The sequence below is a fragment of the Cydia pomonella genome, chromosome 9 (assembly GCF_033807575.1).
Source record: "Cydia pomonella isolate Wapato2018A chromosome 9, ilCydPomo1, whole genome shotgun sequence".
NCBI classification, from domain to species: domain Eukaryota; kingdom Metazoa; phylum Arthropoda; class Insecta; order Lepidoptera; family Tortricidae; genus Cydia; species Cydia pomonella.
In genome coordinates, this window is record NC_084711.1 from 11,712,949 (window position 1) to 11,726,900 (window position 13,952).

The 13,952-nt window shown below is 45.0% G+C and overlaps 1 protein-coding gene across 1 annotated transcript in view; it reads left to right on the top strand.

Moving 5' to 3' along the window:
• The window catches only part of LOC133521389 (nipped-B-like protein), a 37,983-nt gene that overhangs the window by 6,342 nt on the left and 17,689 nt on the right, over nt 1-13,952 (top strand). Inside the window, exons 9-14 of the mRNA XM_061856329.1 lie at nt 756-993; nt 1,824-2,065; nt 2,713-2,946; nt 10,978-11,196; nt 11,603-11,893; nt 12,910-13,653. Of these exons, the coding sequence (XP_061712313.1) occupies nt 756-993; nt 1,824-2,065; nt 2,713-2,946; nt 10,978-11,196; nt 11,603-11,893; nt 12,910-13,653 (1,968 nt within the window). The remainder of the gene's footprint in view (nt 1-755; nt 994-1,823; nt 2,066-2,712; nt 2,947-10,977; nt 11,197-11,602; nt 11,894-12,909; nt 13,654-13,952) is intronic.

Below are 13,952 nucleotides of genomic sequence, written 5' to 3' on the forward strand. Positions count from 1 at the left end.
TTTAAATGATATTTATAATGGCTTGGGACTACTATTGACACACTTCAGCAAGAAATGAGCAGGACAAACATGCTCTGATGTTGCCCCAATAGTATAGTTCGCTTATTAGCATTAGAAAAAAACAATCTTGACATGTCTTTTTGTTGAAAAGCGTTTTTTTAATAATCAATAACTATTACTCATTAAAGCAAAATAATGTAAAACATCATATATGATTTATAATTGTTACATATTTATAATAAAAAGACACGTCAAAATCGCTTACCTTCTTTCTAATGCTAAAAAAACGGGCTATAGTAGTATACTCGCTTTTATTCGCGCCGTGCATGACTGAGGCGCCTCCCTAGTGGGTGTGGGACATTATTTATTTGACAGTTGGCAGCTGCATAATAGTATGGAGATGTCGTCCCATTAAAGTTAATATTTCCACCACATCGTGTGTTGGCGTTGCTTGTATTTCCCCCACCAGCAACTTCGCACATAGCCAATAAGTATAGAAATAATCAAATTTTTGGCATACATTTAACAATTGGATCTTGAAATGATCTTGTTTTTGATCATGTAGATAAGATAAAATATTATTCAATTCCACTACCACCTGTTTCGTTATGGGATTGCTTAAAATTTTATTTATACTTTAGTATCGGTTCCTTCATTCGACATCTCAATTTTAACGAAATTAAGGCTGTGTGTGTGTTTTTTTTTCTCTATAAAATGATATCATATTCATAACGTAATTCGTAACTCTTCAACAGGAGGACAGTGAAGAAATGCGGCAGATATGGCTGGAGTCCGCCCTGGAGCGAGTGATGTGCGCGTCCGACTCGTGCCTCACGGCGCTCTACATCATGACGTCGCCCAGCATGCCCAAACGCATATTCCTCGAGGACGTCATCGATCGGATCATAATGTTCATCAAATTCCAGTTGAATAATACTATTTACTGTGTCTATGATCCGGTTTACAGCATTCAGACTACTTCTAAAAAGAAAGGTTAGTGTTGAAAACGTTGCTTTTTTTAGTGCACATCAACTTATGTTTTTATTTACAATCCTAGTGTGTCACCCCTGCTGAGAAAAAGCCAAAGGCCTTTTATCCCCCTCGTCTCCTGGTCTTGAGCAGCTTTCTCTGACGAGGTCTTAAAGACATAGTCTTGTCAATAAATACTTTCTTGTACAAAATAGATAAAGTATAATAATATATGCAATGAATTAGTTAATAATTCCTATTTCATGGTGAAGCGAAAGGCATCACGGTGGATCTGTCTAAACTCTAAAGCTTTACTGCTCAGACTTTACGAGTCAGAGAAATTTGAATCTACTACACAGTGATTACATCCCATATTTAAATGTAGCTTCCTGTTAGAGAAGGGTTCTTATGCTTCATGTGCATACGGACCTTTCTATCGGAAAAGAGGGTTTTTATGCTTTATGTGCATATTGACCCATATATATATTGCATATTGGATCTTTATGCTACAAGTGCATAAGAAACTTTGAACGCATCTGTGAATGTCGGCGTTAATTGTAAACAACCGTAGGCACGGCTACTTAAATTTAAGTAAAGGGTAGAGTGCTCAAATTCTTCCAACTAAAGTAATAAGAGTTTCGACTCGGACCATTTGTTAGGAATCGTACACATGTGCCCAATGTCCCTATGCGCGTCGTCGTACACGACCTCTGTACGTGTATGTACATGTATATAGTAATAATGTAAATATAAAATAATGAGTAGGGTGGGTTGTCCACCACGCAATAATATGACGTCGAGTTGCGGCAACCAAGCCCGCGAATACGTATAACCTACACAGTAATATGGCGCAGTGGACGGGCGCAAGCGGCGCGGCGGCGGCGCGGGGCCGGCGGCGCGGCGGCCGGGCGGCAGCAAGGCGGTGCGCGAGCTGTACACGCACGCGCACGAGTGCGTCACGCTGCTGGCCGAGCTGCTGGCCGCGCACCAGCTCACCGACACCACCGTGCTGCACGCCTCCACCGTCGGCGTGTCGCCCTTCTTCGTCGAGAACGTCAGCGAGCTGCAGCTCTCCGCGCTCAAGCTCGTCACCACGGTACGATCTACTCCAAACAGCTATGTTGCGTTTCAATTTATACCTACAATAAACCTTTACACGCGGGTAATTTTTTTATGATTTAGCGCAATTTTATACGAAAATCTAACGCAGTTTTTTAATAATTAACTTGCGAATAAGTGAGCAAACCCTTATGCTACCAGATTAGAATAGACACGTTATTTCTTCCCGAAGTAAGTAGTTTTCGCAGGAGTGCATCGTTTCTAACTATAATAATTAAAAATGTACAGGTCGTATATCTTGCGCAGGAGATACTATCCCGACGCACTCTGTGATAAAACAACGCAACCTTTTGTGTTTGGGTTTCTTACAATTGTCTCGATGACTATTACCAAAGAGAATTATTTGTAATAAAGAAGTAAAGTCTAAGAAAAAAATGTGCTCATTAGTTTGACATCCAAAAAAGATGGCGCTGTACTGCGCCATATATTATGCGGTAACTGAATTGTCAAACATCAACTTTTGTAGTTTCGCCAAAATATATGGAGCTGTACAGCGCCATCTCATTTACCTTTCAAATTCGAAGCACGAAATTACTCAATCAATGTATCTTTGGTATTACTTGACTGTTGAAAGAAGAGCTTGTATCAAAAATAAAATTTTTGACTAACATCAATCTTTTTCAGATTTTCACAAAATACGAACAACATCGAAGACTGCTACTGGAGGATATCCTGGCCTCAATAGCACGCATCCCCAGCTCCAAGCACAACCTGCGCTCGTTCCAGCTGAGCTCCGACCAGCATATCCAGATGCTGACGGCGCTGGTGCTGCAGCTGGTGCAGTGCGTCGTCACGTTGCCCGAGGCCTTGTGTAAAACTCAAGATAAGGACAAGGAGCTTTCGGAAACTAACAAAAAGGTATTAACCCTTAAATGCATGTTTTTTCTTTTTCTACATAATTAATATGTGTTGCGTAATTGTTTACTGAGTCTGGGGAAAATAATACATTAAATAAAAAAAATATTTTCACTACTGTAATCAGTGTTAGAAGTTACATAGGGCAAATCATTATTTATGTAAATATACCATTTTCGGTAAATGATACATGAAAAATCTTACTACCATGAGAAAGATACACTATTTGCGATATACCTAGAATAAAGTATCTTTCTCAAACTTGCAATGAAATGTTGACATGACTTCAAATTAGGTCCGGAAATACTAACTATCAGATGCGATGAGCGATGCATCTTCAGATGATATGTAAAGGAATTTCATACTTCTATTCTTTTGTTTTTAAACGTCAAATTATGGCATTTTTTGGCACTCAACCATAAAAAACCTATAAGAAAAATTCGGCCATTATTTCAGGTTTTCCTATAATAAAAAAATGTCAGTCATGCATAAATCTTTATAGGGCTTTATCTCCTAAACCGTGCTTCCTAGCGCATAAATAAACAAATTTTCGTTATCCTTTAGATAACCCCCAAGTTATAATAAAAAAAAACACAATAAAGAAAAAAAACCGTAATGGCGTGCGTCGTTACGCCAAAATAATCACATTTTTGTTCCCCTTCAATACCCCACGCACTGAATAACCTATCACATTAGGACATGAAACAATCATCATCCTATTTTTATTATTATTTCATTGCAAGTTTGAGAAAAGCACTATACAAATCTTGGCGAGAAACGGGGTTGCCGGCCGCGTATCCCTTTTTGACCTCGCTACGCTCGGCCGTCTATATCTACTTAGCCTGCAACCCTTCGTTTCCCGGCCTCTATAGTAATGCACTATAAGTATAAAATAATTACAAAGCTCGAAAAAAACGCCAAAATGACATACTAAAAATTAAATTAAATTATCACATAATATTTATCTAAATTAAATAAAACGCAGGCTTCGTCAAAAGCATAGTTACTAAACAGAATCCGCAACAAACTTCGTCCAATCTACATAAGTGATAATCCGCCACAGGCTTCGTCATAAATGTATGTACAACATAAAATCCGCAACAAGCTTTGTTCAAAAACCTAACACTACCCGCGCCTCCCCGTTAATCCCCGAGACGACACGTACCCGGCGCAAAAGTTCCAAAAATACTGGCCGCATTACCGCGCTGTACTGCCAGTGATATTTGCTGGACCAGGTATGAGCCAGAACGGGGACCCAAACCTCACTCTCTTAACCGCCGCCCCAGATTTCTAATAAAGGTCATAAAATCATCAACTTTTGCCTCTTTTCTAATTCCACCATTTCATCTTGTAAGATTATAAATTAAAATACTTACTGCGCAAATAAAAAATAAAAAAATCGGTATATCGGTTGGTTTTACTATCCAAATAATATACAGGATCAAATAGATTTTATCTACATAATTGTGCATAAAATTATATGTTTGTTGTTGTGTAGGCTGCATCCTACACTATGCATTTAAGGGTTAATGTAACATCGATTGCTCTGCTTTTGATACGTTCGTAAGTTCTTAGCTAATGATACGAGGTTACGCCACGAATTTAAGATGGTGGCTGACTGCATAATAGCATAAACAAAAACCTTTTCTCCGCCACCAAATAAATGTGATCAGTTTTCTTAGTCACCAAATAAATGTAATCTAGGAATAATTATGCATCTCTGTAAACCTAAACTGACTGACCTGAAAAAAATGCTTAAACGGGTCTCTATTGTTTCCCATAAAGTTTTAAGTCATAATGTATTGTTTGTTCGCATTTTCGTTAGCCATAATTTGTTTTTTTTTTTAGAAACGTGTAACTTTTCAGGATTGCCATAAAACGAACCTAACCTAATCTAACTTATCTACAGGATAACCTAAGGAAATTCCTGAAAAGTTAACAGTTTCAGAGTTATGACTAATGATAATATGACTATCATTGCATTATGACTTTCGATAAATTATGCGAAAGAAAGGGATCCGTGCTTAAACACTATACAAAAAAAAAACAGTTGAATTTGAAATCAATAGTGGTGGAAATAGTGTTGAATTTATTTTGTATTGAAATCGAACGAAGAAATGAAATCCAACTTTGTTCCAATGGAAAATATAACCGTTTTTCCCCCGAAAGGGATAAAAACGAATATTTCGAGTCCAGCCGAAGCTTGACCCACCTCGAGATTACGATCGGCTTTTCCCCAAGTAAATCGTCCTACAAACTCCCTACAACCTACTTTTGGCCACCTTGAGTGGCAACACTGGCGTGACGTCACTACCGGAACAGGCACCAACGCGCGCCGGCTAGCTGCTTGTTCAGTACCTTTATATGCCGGCAAGGCATTTAAACTTGGGTGGGTCAAGCTTCGGCTGGACTCGAAATATTCGTTTTTATCCCTTTCGGGGGAAAAACGGTTATATTTAGAGGTCCGAGCCTCCGCTTGACCCACCTCGAGATGTGTTTGGTTTCTGCCGGCATTTTTCGATTGGTGTACTGTGAATGGTATCGTGATTATTTTAATAACTTACAGAGCTTTGTAAGAAATCACTTTATTAGTAATTAATGGGTAAATTCAAGTTACCTCTTACAATAGACAAACCGTATTGAAATGATTGGAAGGTCTGTCAGTATTAATCATACGTGGTCGGCTGATTTGCCTATAGTAATGTCTAAAAAATGTTTTTTGCGATCTCCAATTTCCTTTAGACAGGACATCTTCTATCTCTAAGCCGCTCAGAGAGTAGTTGTCACTCGCAACTGCAGCACGGGTGGAGCCAGGCGGAGCATTTATGTGAAGTTCTTTGAAGTAGTTTTTTATCCAACCGGCGATCACGCATCTACTGGCTTCTCGCACCTTGCCTCTAGTTGTGATAAACAGACTGTTCAGATATTGCCTAGCATTCCGCCGAGGCAACGATATCTCTAATAGTTTTTTAATCCAGTATACTGAATTAAGATTTTTGATATGATTGGCCTTGAGGGCCCATCCAGTTTGACGAAATTTTGTGCAGTCAGTTTTCGATCCAAATCTCGGTTGAAGGATGACGGAATCGACGTTAATTTGGCAGTTGCTAGGTGATATATCTAATAGCGTCAAGTCGTGAATACGTCTGCCTGAATGCAGAAGCAGCAGCAAAGCCGTATGTCTGGATACTTGATACAAGCTGTCCTCATCTACTGTACTTTTATTCAGGCCATCTAAAATGTCATCCAAATTCCAGATAGGTTTCTTAACCTTAGGCTTAGATATTGATATGCCCTTAAGTATGTTTCTCACTAGTGGATGACTGGAGATTAATTCTGACCTTGAAGGATTGGCAAAGGTGCAAATCACTGATTTATGCACTAATATTGTTGCAGCGGCTAGATGTTCTCTATGATGAAGAAAGCATAGATATTCTGCCACTTTTTCTGGAGGCGGGTCATTAATGGAACAGGAATTTTCAACTGCCCATTTTTTCCATCTGATCCATGCTGAATGGTAAGTTCGTAAAGAGCTTTTTCGCCAGGAATTTTCAAGAAGGTCTTTGTACTCTTGTGGCCAGGTATTTATTTCGGAGGCCCACCCCGTACCCTTCAGACTTCCAATTCTAGGTCTCTCACTTCTGGAGGTGGCTGGCTGGTTCTGCGATCCATCAAATTCATCTGCAAATCTCGAATCGTGAACGGAGCCGCTGTTGCGCGAGATTTGAGGTCGGCTCTCCAATGTACTTTGTGCCACCTGGGGCAGGCAATTAAGTAGATTCCTCGTGCTTTGTTCAGGTGACAAAGTACTCTCGGCATTAGGCATGGCGGGGGGAATATCCATGCAAGCTTCCAGTTCCAGTGCCTGGAGAAGGCGTCTACGAATAATGCATTTCGATCTCGTATGTCCTCGGTTACGTACACTGGTACTACCTTCGACTGAGCTGACGCAAAGAGATCGATCTGCGGTGTTCCCCATTTGCTGAATATCGTATCCATGACTGAATACGACAGAGACCACTCCGGAAGTTCTTGTTGGCGAGATAGGCTGTCCGCCGCAGTGTTGTATCGACCCGGGATGTGTCTCGCTGTAAGTATTATATTTAGTTGATTGATAAGCTGGAATATCATTTTCGTCAGCTTCAGCAGAACCAAAGATTTGGTTCCCCCTTGTTTCTGCAGGGAGGCTACAACAGTTTGGTTGTCTGATTGTAGAAGGCATGTTTGTCCTTGTACTATTTTCCTGTTTTTCTTTAGGACTATGAATACCGTCCACAATTCCTTCCTGTTGCAGTGCCACGTTTTTTGCTTGTTGTTCCACGGCCCTTTTTGGTGTCTGCCATTTATGGATGCACCCCACCCCCAGTCCGATGCATCTGCTGATATAAAAATTGTCGTTGGTTTTGGAAAGATGGAGGAGTTGTCGGACAGGTGTTCGAGCCACCACGTGCAATCCGATAGAGTCTCCGGGGACAGAGCATATTTTTTGCTGGTCGGGAACCTTCTCATTCTGTTGTTGTCTCTCTGGAGGTATCGACAATGTAGCCGCCCGTAAGGCACAACAAAGGACGCGAAAGTTAGACGTCCTAGCAGACGTTTTGCTTCTAGCCAGGTGCATTTTTGTTCCACCAGTATTTTCGACAGCTGTTTCCTCGTAAGCAAGTTTTTCTTGTGGTCTATACTCTTTACGTCCGCTTGCGTGTCCCAGATAATCCCAAGGTATTCTTGTTTTTGACATGGAATCTGGCTGGTCTTTCCGGAGTTCAGTTGCCATCCGAGGTACTTTAATATTTGACAGGCACGGATTCCTTGGTTTGTTACCAGTGACGGGCTCTGCCCCGCTATAAGGAAATCGTCGAGGTACACAACCACACGGATTCCTTCGCTTCTTAGGATACTTGCTACCCAGTTGGTTAGTTTGGCGAAGACTTGAGGTGCAGTTGCTAAACCGAAGGGTAGACATGTCATTTGGGGGAGGCTTTTTCCTACCTTTAGCATCAATAATCTCCTGTGCTTCTTTATTATGGGCACATGAAAGTACGCCTTTGAAATATCTATTTTCAGTAGGTAATCCTGTGGTTGTAAGAAGTTCTGAACTTTTTGGGAGTTTATAAGCCTGAACTTTCTTGGTTTTAAAAATTTGTTTAGGTTTTTCAAATTGAAAATCTGCCGGAAGGTGCCATCCGGTTTCTTTTTCAGGAATAAAAGGGACAGGAACCCCGTTGGAGCCGATGCTGGCTCTATCGCCCCAATTGTTTGTAGGCCTCGAATTTCCGAGTCCATAGCAAGGCTGGGCGTCGTTTCCAGCGATTTGATGTTTTTCTTGGATAGGCAAATTAAAGGGGGTTTTTTGATTAAGGGGATTCTGTATCCTTTTATTATGTTTAAAACAGTTTGATTTGCTCCCAATTTTCTCCACCGATTTACCCTTAGACGTAGTACCCCGGCTCGAAACTGACCGTCAATATTTTTTACTATGCGCAGCTCGCGTGGGGCGCTTTCTGGAGTCCTTCTTCGAGCTGTGAGCGTCCTTGGCACGATTCTTTTGATGGCTAGAGGATTTGGCTGGCCCTTGGGCTCGTCGAGGTTGTCTTGTCCTATTGAAGTTGGGAGCGTTGGGAGTTTTGTTTTGCATTTTGTTTTTGAACTCAGGTTTCTTCGGGGGAAAAAACTTTTCATATCCGCCATATTGTTTGAAAGCTTCTGAAAGCATTGCTTCGTCAAACAAGTGTGTCTTAGAAGGCGGAATGTTCTGCATGACAGTGTCACATGCCATATCTGATGACGAGTAGAACGCTCTTCTGGCCGATATTACTTCGGAGCGCCGGCCACAGACATATTGTAGCGCCTGGTCGGAGATACGCCTGTACCCGGACTCTTTTGAGAGCACATTCTGGTGTATTGATTTGATAACCAGAGGGTCATTCACCTCTCTTGCTATTTGTTGAAGACCATCCTCTAAGGCTCGTCTCTCCAACAGAAAAGCATGTGTGAGCACTCCTAGGGTTTTATCGATTTTCAGGAGTATATCTGGGTTGCACCATCTTGGCGTGATTTTGCTTAGTTGAGGGTTGATTTTAAGTGCAGTAAAAACCGGAGTCCCATGTAGTATTTTTTCTGCATCTTTGTAACGCAGATTATTCCATGTGTCAGAGCCAAGACGCTGGCATTTAGCCCCTTTTGCCACCATGTCTGCATCTGCCGCTGGGACAGGAGGTTCAGCTTCAGTAGTGATCGTGTCAAAACAAAGACCAGCAATAGCTTCTGTCTTATTATTCCATATTGGTACTGGCGCTGATGGGCTTATTTGTTCCTCTTGGCCCTCCTCGCTCTCATTGTCTGACCCTATGTCTATATCTGAGTAAGACGAGTCCGCTTCGGCGATAGTCTGATCAGCCATTTGAACGTCGTCACTTACTTGGATCCGATCAGTTCTTTCTTTAACCGCATTTACAGCTTGTACTACGCGCTCGGTAGTGTTGTTGGAGGCAGCCAACATTTGTTGCATTAGGGCGCTGAACATTTCCGTTTGCTTCTCGAGCGCAGAGGTGATGGGATCCATCCTGGTGCTCTGTGTCTTCTCTGTGGTCTCAGGGGTCCTCAATCTCTTCGATCTGATTGGGGATCGAGTTGGAGTGCTTGGAGCTCGTTTTGAGGCTCGGGACGGAGAGCGCCCTTTTAAGAAATTATCGGTTTCTTCTCTGCTACGAAGATGTGGTTTAATCATTCTGACTGCATTCAGAACATTTTCCACGTTGTTGCCGTGTATTTTAACAGCCAATGAATAGGGAGCATAAATTAGGGCTCTGGTGAAAGGCCATTCAAGCATCTTTAATTTTATGCTTTTGTATGTTTTTTCGGACAGCTCCTTCAAACTGAAAGCTGCTGCTATGTCTGCCGTCGGGATCGCATAGCGCAGTTTGTTGATTATTTTAGGATCGGGTGGATCACCAATGAGCTCCTGAATATTGACATCTTCTATTTGCCAGTCCTTCCAGTCTAACGGCATGAACGGCAGAATGGCGTCATGCAGCTTGTCGATCGGGTCCTTTGAGGTGGAGGCTGTGGTACCCGTGAGTAGAAGGACCTCTCGGATTGTCGGCATATTCCCTGGAAAGGGAATACTATTTTAGCATAGCTGTAACTGTTGATCCGTCGGGTCAATTGGGCTTAGAGAGGACGGCCTAGCGAAGCGTCGAGCCGTTGGGCCGACGGGCGGAGCTGACAAGCATTTACAGCGATCCGTCGGATCGGCTGGATCGCCCGTCGGGCGGGTCCAGTATGGAACGGCTAAGAGACGACGGCTCAATTGAGCCGACGGGTCAGATATAGGGATATATGATATATGATCCCTTTCGTTCCTGGTTTTTGCTTTTGTGGTGCGTATAACGTGTTTTCACACGTTTACTCAAAAAGCAGGAGCAGGTGATGTAATGCACGCTGCTCGCATACGTTTAATAACGTAATGTGATTTGATGGTTTTCGGAGGCGGTACGCCGTCCGGGGCATCAATGAAATTAACTTGTAGGTTGCTAAAAGAAAGGGAAATGGACTTACCTTAGTCTTTCACTTGTAGAACTAAACGTTGATAGTTCACTTTTTATATTTGCTTTGCGAACGAACACACGTCGTTACTTGGGGAAAAGTCAAAGCGTACTGAACAAGCAGCTAGCCGGCGCGCGTTGGTGCCTGTTCCGGTAGTGACGTCACGCCAGTGTTGCCACTCAAGGTGGCCAAAAGTAGGTTGTAGGGAGTTTGTAGGACGATTTACTTGGGGAAAAGCCGATCGTAATCTCGAGGTGGGTCAAGCGGAGGCTCGGACCTCTAAATGGCTACTTACATTAATTACTTCTATGGGTAGAACTGTGGGCCTTGGTAGGCTACGACATTTTTTACGAATTACGAATGATGAACATTTTCGCAATTTGTAACATGAATAATCTTTAGAATTGCTCCATTAGTGACATACTTATAACTTTTTCTCTGGAGCTGCTTTCAGAATATTTGTCACTAACGATATCCCTTTTTTTCCAGACCGTGGACAAAGATCTGTTAATAATATCCAAGTACGAGGCAGCGATCAGCGTGGGCGGCACGTTCCTGACGTCGTTCCTGAACAAGTGCCGCAGCCGCAGCGAGGAGGTGGACTTCCGGCCCCTGTTCGAGAACTTCGTGCACGACCTGCTCACCACCGTCAACAAGCCCGAGTGGCCCGCCACGGAGCTGCTGCTTAGTTTACTTGGAACAATGCTTGTAAGTACCAGACCCCCAGCAGACCCCCCAACGCGCACGGCCCCTACAGGCCTAAGTCAACTACTGAAATTTCGCTAACTAGCCTAGGCTCAAACTCCTGCCGTTTGGGTACGCCTCCTTTAAGGCATACGACTTGCCTTATCCATTACCCAAGGACGGTAGCCAGCTTGCCAGGTAGCCATGCATGAGAGTGAGAAACCGCAATACGATATCTCGCTCTCACCCATGGCGACGTGCTCCTCGCCGCTGAGCGTAAGCTATTAGCGGCACCTCACGGAACACGACGTATTCTTTTGAAGTACCAGAACTCGATCCTCACTCATGTAACAGTCCGATTATTGAAATCGTCAGCTGCCTTACGCTACAGAATATTAATGTTTAAGCCTAATAATAATATAATTACCAGGTAAAGTACATGTCGGACAAGTCGATGGAGATGTCGGTGCGCGTGGCGTCGCTGGAGTACCTGGGGCTGGTGGCGGCGCGGCTGCGGCGCGACAGCGTGACGTCGCGCGCCAAGCTGGCCACCATGGACGCCGTCGTGCGCGACATCCGCGCCGAGGAGGAGAAGGACGGCAACCAGGCCGCGGTGAGCACACCCGTCCGCGTCCACACTCCACAGTACCTGGGGCTGGTGGCGGCGCGGCTGCGGCGCGACAGCGTGACGTCGCGCGCCAAGCTGGCCACCATGGACGCCGTCGTGCGCGACATCCGCGCCGAGGAGGAGAAGGACGGCAACCAGGCCGCGGTGAGCACACCCGTCCGCGTCCACACTCCACAGTACCTGGGGCTGGTGGCGGCGCGGCTGCGGCGCGACAGCGTGACGTCGCGCGCCAAGCTGGCCACCATGGACGCCGTCGTGCGCGACATCCGCGCCGAGGAGGAGAAGGACGGCAACCAGGCCGCGGTGAGCACACCCGTCCGCGTCCGCACTCCACAGTACCTGGGGCTGGTGGCGGCGCGGCTGCGGCGCGACAGCGTGACGTCGCGCGCCAAGCTGGCCACCATGGACGCCGTCGTGCGCGACATCCGCGCCGAGGAGGAGAAGGACGGCAACCAGGCCGCGGTGAGCACACCCGTCCGCGTCCACACTCCACAGTACCTGGGGCTGGTGGCGGCGCGGCTGCGGCGCGACAGCGTGACGTCGCGCGCCAAGCTGGCCACCATGGACGCCGTCGTGCGCGACATCCGCGCCGAGGAGGAGAAGGACGGCAACCAGGCCGCGGTGAGCACACCCGTCCGCGTCCACACTCCACAGTACCTGGGGCTGGTGGCGGCGCGGCTGCGGCGCGACAGCGTGACGTCGCGCGCCAAGCTGGCCACCATGGACGCCGTCGTGCGCGACATCCGCGCCGAGGAGGAGAAGGACGGTAACCAGGCCGCGGTGAGCACACCCGTCCGCGTCCGCACTCCACAGAACTGATAATGCCATTTTTGTCGACCATTTAAAAAAAAAAAAAACACTTTTGTAGTCTGATTTCTTTTTTTCTATTCAGGATTCCCAGCTCATCCGACCCTCATTAGAAAAAATGTCGTTAAGATGTTGTTTTAACATAATTCCGTGATTCTGAGTGGAAATAACATAAAAATCACAGAAAAATATCATAATTAAGTTATGTGGCATATTTTTATATAAATAGGCTCTATACACTTACGTTGGATGTGCTGCTTCAGTGTAGGGAGATGTTAGACTTACTTTATCTTCCCTTTCAGAACGTCACCGCGGGACTGGACGAAGACGAGGAGAGGACGGAATTTTTACAACGCGTCCTCCTCGACTACCTCGCGGTCAACGGCCAGAAAGACCAGGCCTGGAACTGTGCGCGGCACTTCTACATCACGCAGTGGTACAGGGACACGGTTGTGCAACCCAAAAGCTCCTCGCCCACCAAGAAACCTAAGCACAAATCGAAGAAACGGCACAAAAGCGACACCAGCGACGAGGACTCCGACGACGACGATGACAGCGACGCCGAAACTAAATCCGAACGGAAAGTCAACACCAGCGCTATAGTCTCGGCGGAGAAATTCAAGACGATAGAGCGACGGAAAACATTTTTTCTCGAGAAAATCAGACCGTTCAGATACCAAGGCGGCACTCAAGTACAAGTGATGCAATCTTACATCGACTACGGCGGAGCGGAATTGATCTCGCAATACTTAGCATCGAAGCGGTCGTTCTCGCAGAGCTTCGACCGGTATTTACGAAAGATACTGGTGATTCTCTGCGAGAACACGATCGCCATCAGAACGAAGGCGATGAAGTGCCTGGCGAACATCGTGGAGGCGGACCCGGGCGTGCTGGCGCGGCAGGACATGCAGATCGGCGTCAACCGCTCCTTCCTCGACCAGTCCACGGCCGTGCGCGAGGCCGCCGTCGACCTCGTCGGCAAGTTCGTGCTCAGCCGGCCCGAGCTCATCGACAAGTATTATGGAATGCTCTCCAATAGAATCCTAGTAAGTGCCTCATCATATCAAATACATTCTCGTTATTTTCTCACGTAGAACACAGACGTATTTTTATGTTCCTATGCACATCCGAATGGTTTACATTCTTATTAAAGAAGTAATCATTAAGCGAAAACTAATCGTGATTTGTACATTTAGCTAAGTTATTAATATTTGTTTAGAAAGGCGTTGGTACTGCATCACTTATACTAAAAGATAAATTTGGCAACAGCAATGTCGAGACAAGATTCACTTTAGTGTGAAAAATAAACGCTAGTCCTAAGGAGCTCTTTGCCTATATGTCATTA